This window comes from Oncorhynchus kisutch, linkage group LG26, assembly GCF_002021735.2.
Source record: "Oncorhynchus kisutch isolate 150728-3 linkage group LG26, Okis_V2, whole genome shotgun sequence".
NCBI classification, from domain to species: domain Eukaryota; kingdom Metazoa; phylum Chordata; class Actinopteri; order Salmoniformes; family Salmonidae; genus Oncorhynchus; species Oncorhynchus kisutch.
The window spans coordinates 14,703,806-14,723,887 of record NC_034199.2 but is presented as its reverse complement, the minus strand read 5'-3'; the positions used below and the strand labels follow the sequence as shown (position 1 = coordinate 14,723,887).

Here is a 20,082-nt window from a genome sequence, read left to right as displayed (position 1 = left end):
TCACACTAAACATGCGTCACATGCAGCAGGGGGCCCGCTGATACATACTACTGTCTGTGCATGCGTGGGTGTGATTGTGGTTCTGCCATGTATGTGTACATGTCTGTGGCTCTGTGCATCCAACCACACTCTATTGCCTCATTGGGTGATCGCAGCCTCAGAGAAGACACAGTAGTTGAAGGGAAATGGAATTAACTTCCTGCGCTAGGAATACCTATTTAACCTTGCTTCATCGAATTATGAGCTGTTTCCATCAGTCAAAAGAAGGCGAAGACAGACAGAAGGACAACTCAACTGAACCTCCTCACCAACAGTGAAAGGGGAGATATTTTGAGGCTACTCTAAAATTCCTTTGATGTGCAGAGGACTAAAAATAAAAGACAGATCTGAACACTGGTACTGTAGGAGAGGGGGATGAAAGGAGGAGAGGGGGACGGGCTAGACGGGGTCTCTCTATAGTTAGAGACGTAAAAAAGAGAACTAGGAGGGAGTAGGAATCAGCACATGGAAGTACATCATTGTGTCAGTTGTGAACAATTCCCGTTGCCTGATTGTGGATTACAGTGAAATATTCTAAGTGAGAAAAGGCGATAGGAAAAAGGGAGGATCGTGAGTATTGATTTGGCTGGTCTGGTGTAATGTTTGAGGAAGCCAGAAAGCTGTAAGTCCTTCCTTCAGTACAGAGACAGCAGTTTACAGATTCTCACAGAATGGGAGGAAGCCATTCTTATTATATCTGGATGTGGATAAGTGCTTCCCAAGCACAAACACACACACACACACACACGTATGCCCAGTCTAGCGAGCAGGGAGAGAGGGCAGTATGAGACCAGAGTGAAGGGATGGGGGGAAAAAATGAATGAGCTGGGATAACCTCCTCTTCGCTAATGGGTGCTAGCTACACTCTTACAAATTAAGGGTTCATTGGGGTTCTATGTAGAACCTTTTAGTTCTTGGGTCAAAATGTAAGAACCCTTTTCAGAGAAAGGTTCAATCCTTGAGAAAGTGGTTTCCATAATTCAAAAACTGTCAACACCAACAGCCATTTATCCAGAGTGATGACTCAATAACGCAGTTGTTTAAGTTAATCAACATTAATTTTTTCATTCAAATAAATGAAGCCATAATGATATGATAAACTACAGATAACGTTGTTTCAAAGTTTGAGCACTATATTAGGCTACCGTTTGTTACCTAGCAAGCTAGCTAGCTAAGCCTATAGGGGGGGGAAACACTTTAATTAGCTAGCTAGCCACTTTACAAGCTAGCTAACTCTTATGAATAAACGTTCATTTTACTTATTGAATGTGCCAAATAAAACTGCAGACCCAGCCTGACATTAGCAATTAGCTAATTGTTACTTTTATCTCAGTATTTCAGGGTGGAGTCCGATGGGAGGGACTAGCCATGTTGCCGCTGAACCCAACTACCAGGCAAAAAGAGGATCCCTCTTTTGGCTGCTGTTGATGGCAACAACTGCATGTAAGTCGGTCTTCTACATTATAATAATGATGTGTCTGTGTACCAGTTTATCTACATTCTTGCAGGTATAAGATTGAATCCCAATTATGTCCTTTTTTTCTTCCTCTCAGGAACCAGGTAGGCAATAACACATATTGCACTGTTCCATAAAGAAGGCATAACCCCTCGGAAGGCATAACCCCTCAGAAGACATAACCCCTCAGAAGGCATAACGCCTCGGAAGGCATAACCCCTCGGAAGGCATAACCCCTCGGAAGGCATTACCCCTCGGAAGACATAACCCCTCGGAAGACATAACCCCTCAGAAGGCATAACCCCTCGGAAGGCATGACCCCTCGGAAGGCATGACCCCTCGGAAGGCATAACCCCTCGGAGGGCATAACCCATCCGAGGGCATTACCCATCGGAAGGCATTACCCCTCGGGAGGCATTACCCCTCGGAAGGCATTACCCCATCGGGCGGCATAACCCCTCGGAAGGCATAACCTCTCGGAAGGCATAACCCCTCGGAAGGCATCCAGAATTGACATTGGGCCATCATTCAAAACAAAGAGCCTTCCTGTCCACCGATCTGTGCATATTTCAAAAAAAATGTTGGCATTACCTAAACTGTTTGTGTTTGAGAGTGACTATAATGACAATAACATCTTAAAAATATATTGGTATTCTTTTGTGTATCATTTCATTATTTATTTTCTATTATTTATGATATTATTTTCTTAGTAATACTACTATTTTATTAGCAGTAGCCATAATGGAGCAAATTGGGGTTAGGTGCCTTGCTCAAGAGCACATTAACAGATGTTTCACCTTGACGGCTCGGGTATTTCAACCAGCAACCTTTTTAGTTTCTAGCCCAACGCTGTAACTGCTAGACTACCTGCCACCCTAGGGGTTCCATATACTGTATGAAGTGTACAGTGGTTCCTCCTTTAAAAGTTGTGTAATACTGCAGCACACCTTGCGGGATACCGTAGAATTCTATGGCACGTTATTTAATTGTCAGCCATTGTTGCCATTAATGCTAGTTAGTGCTAGAAAATGTCTAACCTTTTTTGTAAGAACATAGTATATGGGATTGATTTTAAATGTAGCTTAATTCATTTCATTAATTTAAATTAAGGGTTCACAAATAGATTCAGAGACAATAAGATAATCATGTTGATCTGATTACACTCATAAAATCCCTGTCTCTATTCAATTATGATTTTTTTTATCTATTTCTCTGTGTGTTGATTGGTGGGGAAAACAGGTCTACATAAAAAAGGTAGTGTAGACTACTGTAGGCTAACGTCAACATTTGTTCAGAATCATTTGCTTGATAGCAAGATAAAATGTCGCTCTCAAAACGTATCAAGAAGAAAGGTGGATAATGAAAATCGAGGATTGAGAGAAGAATGTGCAGAAAGATATGCGTACATCTCTCCATCTTTTCCCAGTGCCAAGCCAGTGTGTCTTATTTGCAATGAAAATGTCATTGTTAGCAAATAATTCAATCTCAGACTAATTATGGTGTGAATCTAAGCACAGAACTTCTAGTGGCCTTCCCGTCCCATGTAGAGGCCTGACGCAGAAACACAGTGTCCAAAGAAGGGCCAGAAGTATACAGAATGGTGTTGTCTGCATATAGGTGGATCAGAGAATCACCAGCAGCAAGAGCAACATCATTGATGTATACAGAGAAAAGAGTCGGCCCGAGAATTAAACCCTGTGGCACCCCCAGAGAGACTGCCAGAGGTCCGGACAACAAGCCCTCCGATTTAACACATGTAAATATAGGACTGTTTTTACTGTGGATATAGATACTTTTGTACCTGTTTCCTCCAGCATCTTCACAAGGTTATTTGCTGTTGTTCTGGAATTGATTTGCACTTTTCACACCAAAGTAGGTTCATCTCTAGGAGACAGAACGTGTCTCCTTCCTGAGCAGTATGTCGGCTGCATGGTTACATGGTGTTTATACTTGCGTACTATTGTTTGTACAGATTAACGTGGTACCTTCAGGCATTTGCTACCAAGAATGAACCAGACTTGTGGAGGTCTACAATATTTATTCTGAGGTTTTGGCTAATTTCTTATTTTTTTCCTATGATGTCAAGCAAAGAGGCACTGAGTTTGAAGGTAGGCCTTGAAATGCATCCACAGGTACACCTCCAATTGACTCAAATGATGTCAATTTGCCTATCAGAAGCTTCTAAAGCCATGACATTTTCTGCAATTTTCCAAGCTGTTTAAAGACACAGCCAACTCAGTGTATGTTAACTTTTGACCCACTGGAATTGTGATACAGTGAATTATAAGTGAAATAATCTGTCCGTAAACAATTGTTGGGAAAATGACTTGTGTCACGCACAAAGTAGATGTCCTAACCGACTTGCCAAAACAATAGTTTGTTATGAAGAAATTGGTGGAGTGGTTGAAAAACAAGTTTTAATGACTCCAACGTAAGTGTATGTAAACTTCCGACTTCAACTGTATTCTGTAACTTAAACAGGTTAAATCTGCAGTTATAAGGAAGAGGGAAACAGTCGCAGACGAGGTGGAGAAATTTGAGGAAATATGTACACTTACAGAATTACTATATAATTATTAACAGGGCAAAAGTCCAGTTACTGGTCAAAATGGTATTCTGAGAAGACCTGACTTCTGACTTATTGTTGTCATAACTCATAACTAGGACTACAATTAGAAAAACAGTAATACTTGACTAACCTGAAGGTCTGAACTCTTTGACAATCATTTGGAGTTCTTTACCAGAATAACCAGACAAACAAAATGGATTTATACAATCAACATTTATCAACACTCATCAAAATGAGAATGATCGGGAAATGGAATGAATTGTTAAGAAGTGAAGAACTGGAGATCCTGTACATAAAATGGTGTTAAACTCAGTCTGTGATCCAAGTCTGTTGTGGTTTCTTGTTTGTTCAGGCAGCATAGAGGAGAACAAAGGAAGAAGATGGCTGTGTGTCCTTTCTGGTTCAGTTGTGTGGTTCCGCCTTCAGGTTTTTCCTTTGGTCCTGAGTTGATGTCGTTATGCTTGTTGCACTTCTTCGTTAAGTTGCACAGGCTGAGCTCTAATTGTCTACTCCTTCTGTCCTTGAAGAAGATTTGTCTGACGTCTACTGGTCAAGCAGCACCAGCTCTTTAAATTATGCTGTCTTCTTCTGAGCCTGTTTAGTGCATGGGCACTTCCGTCCCTATTTCTGTACTAGATTACAGGTACTATTCCCGAAAAGGTACTTTTCCCCTAATGTATCAGTTCTGACCATTAAAGGCAAAGGTCCAGGGCCTATGGTCGGGCCTGCTGAAGATGAAGGTCCTACTCCCTCCTTCAGGTCCACAGTTAAAGAGAGTACGAGAGAGGGAAACAGTACTTGTATATCCTGCTAGGTCACATGGTATCACATCTAGGTGTCAAAAAAAGTATTTTGGGGAGAAAACCTAAAGTTGTTTCAGGTCAAATCAACAGAATGTTCAGCATTGTTCAACATGTGACATTCAAAAGGACACATCGCTTCAGAAGCAAGCGATAGAACCCTTTTTGGTTCTACATGGAACCTTGTTTCTAAGAGTGTAGGGTCTCATTGGTGCGTGAAGGAGAGAGTATACTGTATGACGGTGTATTTATATGTCTAGTTATACAATGCGTGTGTGTGTGTGCGCGTGTGTCCGTGTACTGTGCGTGCGAGTGTGTGTGTGTAGTGGGATGTTCGTGTGGGTGTGCAATTGTCTTGCATCTTCCATCTTCACAGGTGAACTCACAAGCATGTCTTCACATCCACATTATATTCTAGAAGATATCTATGGTTCCATGCTCGCCTTCCGGCAACAGTGAGCCTGTCGCTCTGTGTGGGTGTGACATGCTTTACGTATTCGTATGATGGGGGCTAAAGCCTGTTAGCCTGTGATTAAAGGCATAGTTCACCCAAATTACAAAATGACACATTGATTTCCTTACCCTGAAAGCAGGCTATGCACAAAGGTATGACAGCATTTCATGCTTTGGGTTAGTTTCCCTGGCAGTGGCTAGAAGAGTTTCCAAATATGTTAACATTTGGAAACAGTGTCGCTGAACTAAACCAATGCATAGAATTGTCTCTTTTTGTCTCTTTTGACGAACATGTCAGGAATGTTTCAAGGACAGCTTTTTTCCATCTACGTAACATTGCAAAAATCTGAAACTTACTGTCCAAAAATGATGGAGAAAAATGTATCCATGCTTTTGTTACTTCTAGGTTAGACTCCTGCAATGCTCTACTTTCCGGCTACCCGGATAAAGCACTAAATAAACTTCAGTTAGTGCTAAATAGGGTTGCTAGAATCCTGACTAGAACCCCAAAATGTGATCATATTACTCCAGTGCTAGCCTCCCTACACTGGCTTCCTGTTAAGGCAAGGGCTGATTTCAAGGTTTTACTGCTAACCTACAAAGCATTGCATGGGCTTGCTCCTACCTATCTTTCCGATTTGGTCCTGCCGTTCATACCTACACATACACTACGGTCACAAGACGCAGGCCTCCTAATTGTCCCTAGAATATCTAAGCAAACAGCTGGAGGCAGGGCTTTCTCCAATAGAGCTCCATTTTTATACAATGGTCTGCCTACCCATGTGAGAGATGCAGACTCAGTCTCAACCTTTAAGTCTTTACTGAAGACTCATCTCTTCAGTAGGTCCTATGATTGAGTGTAGTCTGGCCCAGGAGTGTGAAGGTGAACGGAAAGGCACTGGAGCAACGAACCGCCCTTGCTGTCTCTGCCTGGCCGGTTCCCCCCTCTCCACTGGGATTCTCTGCCTCTAACCCTATTACAGGGGCTGAGTCACTGGCTTACTGGTGCTCTTTCATGCCGTCCCTAGGAGGGGTGCGTCACTTGAGTGGGTTGAGTCACTGACGTGATCTTCCTGTCTGGGTTGGCGCCCCCCCTTGGGTTGTGCTGTGGCTGAGATCTTTGTGGGCTATACTCGGCCTTGTCTCAGGATGGTAAGTTGGTGGTTGAAGATATCCCTCTAGTGGTGTGGGGGCTGTGCTTTGGCAAAGTGGGTGGGGTTATATCCTTCCTGTTTGGCCCTGTCCAGGGGTATCATCGGATGGGGCCACAGTGTCTCCTGACCCCTCCTGTCTCAGCCTCCAGTATTTATGCTGCAGTAGTTTATGTGTCGGGGGGCTAGGGTCAGTTTGTTATATCTGGAGTACTTCTCCTGTCTTACCCGGTGTCCTGTGTGAATTTAAGTATGCTCTCTCTAATTCTCTCTTTCTCTCTCTCGGAGGACCTGAGCCCTAGGACCATGCCTCAGGACTACCTGGCATGATGACTCCTTGCTGTCCCGAGTCCATCTGGCCATGCTGCTGCTCCAGTTTCAACTGCAATGCCTGCGGCTATGGAAACCTGACCTGTTCACCGGACTTGCTACCTGTCCCAGACCTGCTGTTTTCAACTCTCTAGAGACAGCAGGAGCGGTAGAGATACTCTTAATGATTGGCTATGAAAAGCCAACCTAACATTTACACTTGAGGTGCTGACTTGCTTGCACCCTCGACAACTACTGTGATTATTATTATTTGACCATGCTGGTCATTTATGAACATTCGGCACAGCCAGAAGAGGACTGGCCACCCCTCATAGACTGGTTCCTCTCTAGGTTTCTTCCTCGGTTTTGGCCTTTCTAGGGAGTTTTTCCTAGCCACCGTGCTTCTTCACCTGCATTGCTTGCTGTTTGGGGTTTTCGGCTGGGTTTCTGTACAGCACTTTGAGATATCAGCTGATGTAAAAAGGGCTATATAAACAAATTTGATTTGATTTAGAATGCTGTCATACCTTTCCATAGATTGCTTACATTGTTAGGAATCTCTTATGTCATTTCATAATTTGGGTGAACTATGCCTTTAACCATGGGTAATTGTGGCCACTGGGTTCCAAGGAGTTCCATGTGCACGCGTATTTAACCCCCTTGGTGACTTGTCATGGAGAAAGAGAATCGAGCATGTCAACAGCGGGCCAATTGCATCATCCATTAGACTCCGGGGGCTAGGCCTGGGCGATGATGTAATCTCTTGGGGTCCAGCGAGACTGGTGGGGCCATCATACCAGCTATAGGACTGATTGATTCCTTGTGACACAAGGTGGCTAAACTGCAAAGGCACAGGGATGCTGAGGCTCAGAACATCAAGGAGAGGGGGAGGGGTGAGGAGGAGGGGGAGGGGTGGGCGCTCCTCCGAATGACGTCTGACCTTAAGAAATGCAACAAGAAATGATATCATCCACGTCAGACGATGTCTTAAGTTTGATTTGGAGTTTAACAACAAAAATATAAAAAATAACACCCTTTGTTCCACCGGTAATACTGTATAACTGGAGATGGCAGAGGCACGGTATGAAAGTATGAACATCTGGATACCGCCCACCTCTAACACACACACACACACACACACACATCATGCCCATAAGGGCACAAGGGCACGGACCTCCTCAGATTCGTCCAGTTTTTACATTTTTTTAGGTGTTGAATTAATTACTCAACTTTATTTTTAACACCCTAGAGCCTAAATCTAATTAGCATAATAAAGTAACTCCTATAAAAATCTCTCCGTCTTCTGCTTTGGATGCGTCTCAATCCACCGCATCATCTTTGTCGCACTTCTGCATCTGCTGTGAAAGGTGGCAGAGCTAGAGCGGTGTTTGTCAGACCATGAGACATCCCCGAAAATTATTTATAAAAAGGATCTGTCAGCAGTATTTTGCGTAGAGGGCACACTGGCTGGACCAGGCAAAGAGTGACCCCCCCCCCCCCCTCCACCACCTCCCCCAATCTCCCTGGTAAGTGGTTCCTTCCAAGGTGCACCATGGAGCAAAGATATACTAGGACGCTGGATAGTCCAGTAGTGGGTGCAGACGGTATTGTCAGTGGAGGACAGAGAGTGTGACACAGCGTTTGATTTGATTTTAGATGCCGGTGATGGGCAGGACTCGCAGGAGGTGTGCTTGTCATTTAATCAAGCTGTTGCCTGTTGATTTCTTTAGTGATGAATAAATAAATACAAATATGTTTTGTTGTTTCTCTGTAATACTAGCCACCAACTCCCAACCTCATAACTAGCTACTCAGCCATTTCAGGTTATCAATCAAGTTAGAGTAGGTTGTCACCAGGCAGGCTAAAACTAGATCCCACCAAACAGTAACATTTCAGGCTATCATTTCACACAGCTCTTACATTAGAAGCGCATTGTCATCATTTTCACAATTTCACATTATTATTCCAACCTCATAGTGTGGGAAATATATATAAATCACAAGAAAATCACGTTGTTGACTGCAACGGCCCTGTAACTCTTGGGCTATGATACTATCTACCAGTGTGGGAGTTTTACTAAACTCCGAAGACATAAAAGTTCTTAAAGACTCAATGTGCATCATTCATTAAAATGATAATTGAACAGATAAAGAGGTATGCTTAGATAACCTATAATGCTTTTTTTGACATTGAATTACCCATGATCATAGCTCTAGATTGCATGAAAACGCTGTTTCAGGTGTTTGAATAATGCAAAATCCACCAATCTCCATCCTCACGTACATCCCACTAAAAGGAGTGGCTGAGGGGAGTAGTACAAGTGGTTGTGTCTCAGAATAGGCAGAAGCCTGGCATTTCATTGGACAGATGATCCTCAAGAGACAAGAGCGTCAGAGGGTCCCTCCTATAGATACCATCATACATTCATGGGAATGCACGCAATAGCTCACACGCACAAACACACACACACACGCTCTAAGTTGCAGTATACAGTATGTCTACACAATTTACCACTGCCTTTGATCAGTGGACAGAGAGAAGAAAATAGACTTTCCAAAAGATTGATGAAGCAATACTTAGCGAGATCATGGGATGATTGAAAAGTCCACTTAATTTAAAGACAATTATGTGTTGCACCGCATGGGGTACTGAGGTGGTGGGCAATCTGCCAGGCTTGCCAGGAACGGCAGCATCACCCAGAGAGTAAGTGGGCCAACCTCTCCAATAAGGACATAAAACCTGCTCCTAGAGAGCTACACAATCGTCCACTGGCCCAGTAACCAAGAGGATGGGTGAATAATCACACACACACACAAACACTGTACAGCCCCCGGACCCACTTCCTTCCCCTCCTCCCCCTTCTCTTCTCTGCCTCCACACACACCCACACCTCCCTATTTTATCTCACTCTAACACTTCTGACAGGCAGGCAGTGAAACAATGAGTCATCAGACTCGGGATGGAGGCCAGCGATCGCAGAAAGTTTGAAGGGTCGTAGATGAGGTTGACGTCATCTCATCTCCTCCTCTACCCACACATCTATGCCCGAAGAGTGATGAGGAGGAGACAGGGAGATAAAGGCTCCTCCCACTGACCTTTGACCCTGACTGAGACAGAAACTGCCTGATCTGAGATCAGTCTTCTCGCCCCAAATGCTAATCATAACTATTAGGGGTAAACTAATGCAACACGGACTTTAACTAAGCAAATAGGGCCAACTTCCCGCATCCTGGTAGTAGAGGTAAATGTCTCATTTGGTACACTCTTAGAAAAAAAGGTGCTATCTAGAACCTAAAAAGGTTCTTTGGCTTTCCCCATAGGAGAACCCTTTTGGTTCCAGATAAAACACTTTTGAGTTCCATGTAGAACACTTTACACAGAGGGTTCTAAATGGAACCAAAAAGCGTTCTCTTTTGGCACCCTTTTTTCTCAGAGTGTAAGCGTGCAGAGCATGGCGCTTGCAACGCCAGGGTTGTCGGTTCAATTCCCACGGGGAACCAGCACGAAAAAGTATGAAAATGTATGCACTCACTACTGTAAGTCGTTGTGGATGAGAACGTCTGTTAAATGTCAAATGTAATGACAAAAAAGCCAGTTCAAATGCAATGATTGAGTGTCAATTTTGGGTCCTGATGTAAAACCAGAATTTAACAGTCCTCTTGCTGACTGATTGATTAGCTACAGCTGGATGGTGGAGGGTATGACCCCCATACAATAATAAAGCACTTTGAGTAGAGAAAAACGCTTTATGAATTGTGAATAGATCATTATGCTGATCATTATAATGGGTCATGGGGAGGTTGAGGCTTGTCGCCGGAGGTCCACACTGCTCGGTGATCACGTTTCATTAGTATGTATGAATAGCATGGCAGAGATTGCTTCCAGATTGTTTTGATCACGCGGACTGGGAAATGTTCTGGATTGCCTCTGAAAATAGTATAGAAATATAAACGGACTCGGTGACTGAGTTCATCAGGAAGTGCATAGAGGATGTTGTGGATCGATGGCAGCATTTGCGCAAAACTGAAAGCGCGAACCACGACAAGGTGACTGAGACCATGGACATGCATAAACAGACCAGCTATGCTATCCGTGTGGCAATCAGTGGTAAAACGACGGTACAGGGACAAAGTGGAGTCACAATTCAACTGCTAAAGACACAAGCATATGGCAGGGACTCCACAGCCACTCAGGAGGACTGGGAGCTCCCGCTCTCCGTGGCCAACGTGAGAGTAAGACATTTAAGCGTGTTAACCCTCGCAAGGCTTCGCTAGTCTTCAGAGCATGTGTAGACCAGATGGCTGTCGTGTTTATTTTGTATTGGGGTATTTTATTAGGATCCCCATTAACTGTTGCAAAAGCAGCAGCTACTCTTCCTGGGGTCCTCACAAAACATGAGACATGACATAATACAGAACATCAATAGACAAGAACAGCTCAAGGGTAGAACTACATACATTTTTTAAAAGGCACACTTAGCCTACAGTACATGTCAATACATACACAAACAATCTAGGTCAAATAGGGGAGAGGCGTTGTGCCGTGAGGTGTTGCTTTATCTGTTTTTTGAAACCAGGTTTGCTGTTAATTTGAGCAATATGGGATGGAACGGAGTTCAATATATATATAATATATATATATATATTATATAATATATAATACTATATAATACTGTACACATTCTTGAATTTGTTCTGGATTTGGGGACTGTGAAAAGAGCCCTGTTGGCATGTCTGGTAGGGTAAGTGTGTGTGTCAGAGCTGTGTGTAAGTTGACTATACAAACAATTTGGAATTTTAAACACATGAATGTTTCTTAAGAAAAGAAGAAGTGATGCAGTCAGTCTCTCCTCAACTCTTAGCCAAGAGAGACTGTCATGCATAGTATTAATATCAGCTCTCTGATTACAACGACGAGCAAGACGTGTCGCTCTGTTCTGGGCCAGCGGCAGCTTAACTAGGTCTTTCCTTGCAGCACTGAACCCCACGACTGGACAATAATCAAGATAAGACTAAACTAGAGCCTGCAGGACTTGATTTTTGGATTGTGATGTCAGTGTGGTGTTTAGGGACATATTCAATCTCTCCCTATCCCAGTATGTTGTCCCCACTTGCTTCAAGATGTCCATAATTGATCCTGTACCCAAGAAAGCGAAGGTAACTGAACTAAATGACTATCTAGTGTAGCACTCACTTCAGTCATCATGAAGTGCTTTGAGAGGATATCAACTCCACCTTACCCGACACCCTAGGAATTTACATTTTAGTCATTTGGCAGACGCTCTTATCCAGAGTCCATACATATTCATACTTTTTGGTACTAGACCCACTACAATTTGCATTCCGCCCCACAGATCCACGGATGACACTATCGCACTGCCCTATCCCATCTAGACAAGAGGAACACTTATGTAAGAAAGATGTTCATTGATTACAGATCAGCCTTCAACACCTTAGTACCCTTCCATTTCTTTGCAAGGAATTGTTTCCTCCATGGTCTTTGTGGTTGAACCTGTGTATGAAATTCGCTGTTCGACTGAGGTACCTTACAGATAATTGTATGTGTGGGGAACAGAGATGAGGTGTTCACTCAAAAATCGTGTTACCACTATTACTGCACAAAGAGTTGGTACATGTGACTTATTACCTGATTTACAGTGTATTCAAACCCACTACCAGTCAAAGGTTTGGACACACCTACTAATTCCAGGGTTTTTCATTATTTTTTACTATTTTGTACATTGTAGAACAATACTGAAGGCATCAAAACTATGAAATAACACACATGGAATCATGTAGTAACCAAAAAAGTTTTAAAACCAATCAAAATATATTTTTGATTCTTCAAAGTAGCCACCCTTTGCCTTGATGGCAGCTTTGCACACTCTTGCCATTGTCTCAACCAGCGTCATGAGGTTGTCACCTAGAATGCATTTCAATTAACAGGTTTGGCTTGTTAAAAGTTATTTCCTTCGGAATGCGTTTGAGCCAATCAGTTGTGTTGTGACAGGTTAGGGACAGTATACAGAAGATAGCCCTGTTTGGTAAAAGACCATGTACATATTATGGCAAGAACAGCTCAAATAACCAAAGAGAAATGACAGTCCATCATTACTTTAAGACATGAAGGTGAGACAATGCGGAAAATTTAAAGAACTTTGAAAGTTTTTTCAAGTGCAGTCGCAACATCCATCAAGCGCTATGATGAAACTGGCTCTCATGAGGACCGTCACAGGAAGGAAGACCCAGAGTTAGTTCTTCTGCAGAGGATAAATTCATTAGATGTAACTGCACCTCAGATTGCAGCCCAAATAAACGCTTCACAGAGTCCAAGTCGCAGACAGTCAACTGTTCAGAGGAGACTGCGTGAATCATCCCATCTGGTTTGCGCTTAGTGGGACCATAGTGGTTAAGAGCGTTGGGCCAGTAACCGTACAAAATGTGCAAATATTTAAAAACGTGTTTTTACAGAATAAGGCTGTAACGTAACACACGCTCTTAACCACTATGCTACCTGCAATTACCTGCAGCCATGACCTCACTTTGCTCCCTCCCTCTTTCTCTTCACATCCATGCCTATTCTAGCTGAGCTCCATCCACTTATCACGCTCCCTCTATCACACACATGAACATACACCCCCACACCCCCCCACACACACACAATTCCCCATGCAACCCTGCTCTCAACTTTTGGATGAGGCACGCTCACAGCCGGGTCACCCCGTGGTATCTCGATCTTTTGGATGAGGCACGCTCACAGCCGGGTCACCCCGTGGTATCTCGATCTTTTGGATGAGGCACGCTCACAGCCGGGTCACCCCGTGGTATCTCGATCTTTTGGATGAGGCACGCTCACAGCCGGGTCACCCCGTGGTATCTCGATCTTTTGGATGAGGCACGCTCACAGCCGGGTCACCCCGTGGTATCTCGATCTGCTCTACTGAATAAGTTGACCAATCTCTGTAGTCTGACAGAGAGCTTTCATGACAAACTCGTATCACACGCCTGTTCACGCGTCATCGCCGACATTAATAGTGGCCAACGCCATATAAAGAAGAGCGGTAAGACACGTGTGCTATGTTCCCACACACTAGAGAGAAGAAGAAAAGTCATGACTAAGGAAGTCAGTAAATGTCTGGAACCCACCCACACAGACACCTGGAATCTCTGGGATGTGACACTATTAACGAACAAAGTATTTTATCCTCTGAAGAATATACCAAAGAGACTAATGAATGAGTAAAAGGTTGGGGTAGTGACCGCCTTTCATTCATCAAACGGCACAATTCCCTATAGGGGTGTGTGTGTGTGTGTGTGTGTGTGTGTGTGTGTGTGTGTGTGTGTGTGTGTGTTCCTCCTCTGGGATCCTTTTGACGACTGACCTCCAGGACCCTCCCACCCTCATTACCCCAGAAAAGGTGTGCTGCCTCCGGGAGGGGATTTCCTCTGCACACTGCCTCATTCATCCATTCCCCTCTTCCACACCCCCATTCATAGATTTTTATTCAAAGGCTTACTATTAAATAGAAAGCATTACAAAATGCACATGAAAAGCTATAATAGCTCTATCTGTTACTGGTAGAAACAACATTTCAAATCAATACACACATTAGCGTGTAGCTCAGCTCACACTCCTGCCCTTCTGTACTGTCTGCTACAGTGGGCAGGGAATGGTGTGAGGGTTGTGACAACACCACCGGTGCCAGAGATGCTGCTAACACAGTAAGTGCACTCTGTATTTGACGTTTAACGTTTGGGCGTTCTCCAGCCCTCACCTCTGAGCCCAACTTGACCGGAGGCACACCTCGAATTTCCTGCCTGGTGTGGTCACAGCAAGGTTCAATGAATGATGCCAGACAACACCTGCGTGTATCTGTCACTTGCACCATTACCATACAAGAAATGTTGATGTTCGGTAATAGCCTAGGCCAGTGTTTCCACGCTCCAGTCCTCAAGTGCCCTTTAACAGCACACCTTTTTGTTGTAGACCCGGACAAGCACACCTGAATTAGCATTTCAACTAATCATCAAGCCCTCAATGAGTTGAATCAGGTGAGTTGTGTGCTGGTGGGGGTACTCGAGATGTTGGGAAACACTGGCCTAGGCTAATGACAGGTTAGCTCGGGTGATTTGTGGGCAAGTTGTAGGTTATTCATAAGTTATGAACGTTTCGTCTTGAGTAGCTAAGATTGCAGTGGGGGAAATACTGTGTAATTACAAATACAGACACAATACGAATGTATAGTCTGCGGGGATTTGCCTAGCCTACCACGTGGTTATTTCCAGCACTTTCTCCAGTATGCAGAATCCGATGCTCTCCGCAGCATCCACCTCGTCGGTTTGGGAGTGAACTGCCTGCCTGCCTCTCCTTATCTTCCCATTGTTCATTTGATCCCCCCCCCCCCCCCCCCCCTCATACTTTCTCCTCTGCTTGAGCTACAATGTTATACCGGTCTCCCTCGCTCCTCAATTAATTATTTACAGTGAGATCCAAAATCCCCCCCCCCTTTCTCTTTGGGGCAAGGAATAATCGCGTCAGTCAGCTGCAAATACATCAGTGGGGCTGCAATGGGCGCGGAGCATTCTAAAAATAGCTCCACGAAAATCACATCAGCCCGATAGTACCGCAGGGTCGCTCCGCTCGCTAACTCACTTTTTATGGGCTGTAGATGGGGAGGAAGGAACAGCCGTTATGTCATCGATTCTACAACACTAAATAACTGTCTGCGGAGAAGACAACAACCACCACCACTTATAAGCCATTCTTTCTTACCACTTGTGTTTAGCCTACTAAATGCACATCGCCACAGAAATTCACATACATTTGCTGGGACCAAGAGAGAGAGAGGGAGAGAGAGCGGTGGGAGCTATAGGCGAACGGTCGGAGCACGGCGGGACCGGTAATTGAATGAATACATGCACCAAGATGCGGTCGTCACCAATGTGCACACCATTGACGGAAGAGGAAGCGAAATGAAAGTCACAGAACTAAGTAGTCCAGACCCAGCTGCTATTGCATTGGTATCTATGGGAGACACACCCAGTTAAATAGACCAGAACTGACCATTTGTTTTCAATGCTAAACGGGCTGAGTGAACCATCTTCATTTATCCACCATATTTGGTACACACTCTGCGTTGACGGTAATACCCAAAGTCAATGAGCAGCCAGCTGTGCACACATACAACCGCCCACGGCGCCATGCTTTTCAAGGCATAATTGTCTACTGCCTCCTCCCAAGAAGTGGACACACAACAATAGCCTACTAGAAATGATAAGCTATAGGATATACAGGCCTACACCTCATTGAAAGTATTGTGTCACAGATAAGGGAGAGGGGTAATGTGTTGGCCACATTACTATCCAAATAAGTACATCTGCACAAGTGCTAAAGCGTTCTATCCATTCAATAAGCACACAACATAGCCAAACCAGACTGAGTTACACGGTCCAATGAGAGACTGGTGGGGGCGTAGGTTTGAATACAGGCAGCGTCTAAAATGGTAAACTCAGATAAGATGACTTTGATTGAGAAGCACCCATGTGAACCGACAACATGACAGTCTTTTAGTCTGGCACGTTCTATTCTATTGGCTACTCAATACCACACAAAACACTATGCTCTATTCCATAAAAACAATGCATTGGTATGTAAACATTTCACCACCATTGTTGGTAAATTGATATACTGTACCCTATAGCCACTAGCCAGCATGTACATTTGGTCCTTGTCACATTTGGCCCTTGTTCACTTGTATTGGAAAGGCCATAGATTTGGCGGTTTTATTCTCGGTCCATTTGAGAAACAGAACTGTGGAGAACTAGACACACACACACACGCCCTACTGATATACACAGACACGCACACTACTCACCTTGCATATCTGAAAGTTTTCCGAGACTAGCGTCTCCTGGACATGGATATCCTGGGGAGTGGGCGCATGAGCGGTCGGGGTACCAGCTGCACTGCCGCACGAGGGGGACGCGACACCCCCCGGGGAGGAGGATGACAGGCCGTCCAGTACCTTTCGAAACTTCTTCATCTTGCTTTAGATTAGCGAGAAAGACTTCTATGTCTATATATTCTATCAACCTATCAAGAGTCGTCTCCGTTTCAAATGCTAAGATGACGCGAGAGTCTGTTTGATGTAGGAACCCCTGAGGGTTGGCAGGCGTCGCTTCCTGCAGCCTCTCTCTCGCCCTCTCTCTCCCTCTTCTTTTTAAGTGCAATTGAAAAAGTCGTGGAGGGACCTCATTGTGCACTTAGGCTTCTGTCCACAAAACTGTTTATCTTGGTTTGAGGAGGATACTTAGGTAAAAGAGAATCGCCAATTGCAAATGGATGTATATTGCGCATCAAAAGAGCATGCCCCAGCAAAGATTTAAACTAAGAAACGTCATGTTTCTTTAGCCTGCTGAAACTGCATCACTATAAAGCATGAAGGCAAAACACACTAAAATACAATAGCCTAATCAACCGCTGCAGCAGTTATGAGAGACTAACTAGATATATAATCAGCTAAAGTTCAAACACTTACCAATACACTACCTTAACAATGTTTTTTTTGTAATTTTTAATCGCACTTTTTGACTGGATGGAGAGTGAAGCAGGTCTATGCAGAGAGACAATGCAGCTAAATGCAGCTCGCTTCCACTCGCTGGTATTACAATTAGAAAATAAAGTAAACCCTTGCACGAACTGAGGAGAGGAACAGGTAAACGAGAGTTGAATCAGTCAAATTAAGTTTATACCCGAATTGTCGAGGATCCAGCGTTTGTATGCAGCCCTGTCCCCTAGAATTGATTCTCTGCAGTCTAGCGCGAGTTGCTGTCCATGGTACTGAAAGACTCCACTCCGGCACCGCCTCTCCCTTCGTTCCTCTCCCCGCCCTTTCTCGGTGGCGATTGGATTACGGTTTCCAGCCAATACCTACTGAATAGGCAGTATTGTGAATAAAAGCAACGGGGAAATAATGAACTTTGCCTGGCTTGTGGAACAGCACCATCTGTGAAACGTGCGTTTGTGTGAACATAGGATAGCTTATTCACAATCTATTCATGAGGCTTCCACACGTGAGAAACCGAACTTGACTCGTAGTAAATGTGGATGGGGAAAACGCTAAGGTGTAGGCCTAAGGTTAGTTAGAACCTTCCCCAGCTGTTTGCATTTGACAGCTGTGCAATTTGTCAATGTCATGTGCGGGAACAAAAGTGAACCGCCAAAATCACTGGGAGCAATCAATAATTTAATCAAACATGGTTAAACCAGACCGTTTACCTAGTCAAGGCGCATGTGCATCATTCACACCTCCTTATAAAGGTTCAAACGCATTCACGGATATGTGGTACCGCGGTATATATATATATATATATATATATATATATATATGTGTACAGTATAAGCAGCAGATTGGTATAAATTCGGCCCCACTGACGCTGGGTTGAATTGCAAGTGCTTACATCACCAGGCAGCCTCTCTTCAAGTTTTGGTAAATGTCTCAGTAGTACAAACATTTCAGCATAAGTATACTACAGGAAGACACAATTTATATCCAATATTTACACATACTTTGAGGAGGGGAGATTGGGGGGCAATTATTTAAAATGTGCCTTATTTAGTAATCATAATATGAGTCTGGTAGCAGCAGTTATGATGTCTGTGTAGTGTGTGTGTGTGTGTGTGTGTGTGTGTGTGTGTGTGTGTGTGTGTGTGTGTGTGTGTGTGTGTGAGAGAGAGTGTGAGAGTGAGAGTGAGTGAATGTGATTAAGTATGTGAGTAAGTGAGTGCATGTGTTCTAAGGTGCAGAGAATCAGAGCAGATGGTCAGTCCAGTTCAAGTGTTCAGCAGTCTGATAGCTTTTAGGTAGACACCGTCTCTGTGCCTGTTGGTATCAGACCTCATGCTTCGATACAGTCTGCACAACAGGAAGGGAGTGAACAGCTCGTGGCTGGGGTGTGTGGGGTCCTTGATGACTGCTCCCGAGTGGTCTAAGGCACTGCATCTCAGTGCTAGAGGTATCACTACAGACCCTGGTTCAATCCCGGGCTGTATCACAACCGGTCGTGATCAGGAGTCCCAAATGGCGGTGCACAATTGGCCCGGGGTTGTCGGGGTTAGGGGAGGGTTTGGCCGGGGTAGGCCGTCATTGTACAATAAGAATGTGTTCTTAACTGACTTGCCTAGTTAAATAAAGGTTAAATAAATAAAACATGCTTTAGGCCTTCCTCAGGCACTGTTTCCAGTAGATGTCCTGGATGGGTGGGAGCACGGCCCCAGTAATGTACTGGGCCGTCTTCACCACCAACTGGAGGGCCTTGTGGTCTTAGAAGGAGCAATTCCCATACCGGGCCATGATTCAACCGGGCAGGACACTCTTGATGGTGCAGCTGTAGTGTATGGAGAGGACCCAGGGTTGCATGCCGAAGATCTTCAGCCGCCTTGGGAAGTAGAGACGCTGTTACGCATTCTTGACAAGAGTGGTGGTTCATGTCAAGTTCTCAATGATGTGGACGCAGAGGAACTTAAAACTGCTGACTCTCTAGACGGATGATGTGGATCGGGGCTTGTTCCCTCCTCTGCTTCCTGAAGTCAACAATCAACTCCTTTCTTTTGCTGACATTGAGACACGAGGTTGTTGTCCTGGCACCACAATGCCAGCTCACTTACTTCCTCCCTACAGGCTGACTCGTCGTTGTTAGTGATCAGGCATTTCAGGGTGGCCCTGTGTTAAGAGTCTGTGTGGAGGAGGTGTTGTTTCCAATCCTCACAGCCTATGGTCTGCCCTTTAGGAAGTCCAGGATCCAGTTGCAGAAATAATGTTGAATGCTGAAATGTAGTCAATGAACAGCATTCTCACATACAGCGATTTGGGAAGTATTCAGACCTCTTGACTTTTTCCACATTTTGTTACGTTACAGCCTTATTCTAAAAATGGATTTAAAACAAATCCTAATCAATCTACACACAATACCCTATGATGACAAAGTGGAAACAGGTTTTTAGACATTTTTGCACATTTATATATAAAAATATATATTTTTAAATACCTTATTTACACAAGTATTCAGACCCCTTGCTATGAGACTCGAAATTGAGCTCAGGTGAATCCTGTTTCCATTGATCATCCTTGAGATGGTTCTACAATTTGATTGGAGTCCACCTGTAGTAAATTCAATTGATTGGACATGATTTAGAAAGGCACACACCTGTCTATACAAGGTCCCACAGTTGGCAATGCATGTCAGAGCAAAAACCAAGCCATGAGGTTGAAGGAATTGTTTGTAGAGCCCTGAGACAGGATTGTGT

At 44.2% G+C, this 20,082-nt stretch overlaps 1 protein-coding gene across 6 annotated transcripts in view; it reads right to left on the bottom strand.

The window, feature by feature from the left end:
- Positions 1-17,604, bottom strand: part of stxbp5l (syntaxin binding protein 5L) — a 218,138-nt gene extending 200,534 nt beyond the window's left edge. For 5 of the 6 annotated variants that reach the window (XM_031805714.1, XM_031805719.1, XM_031805717.1 and 2 more), the window contains exon 1: positions 16,652-17,604. In XM_031805714.1, the coding sequence (XP_031661574.1) occupies positions 16,652-16,819 (168 nt within the window). In that variant the 5' untranslated portion in view covers positions 16,820-17,604. The remainder of the gene's footprint in view (positions 1-16,651) is intronic. The other variant, XM_031805718.1, reaches the window with a different exon arrangement.
- Between the last annotated feature and the right edge of the window lie 2,478 nt (positions 17,605-20,082).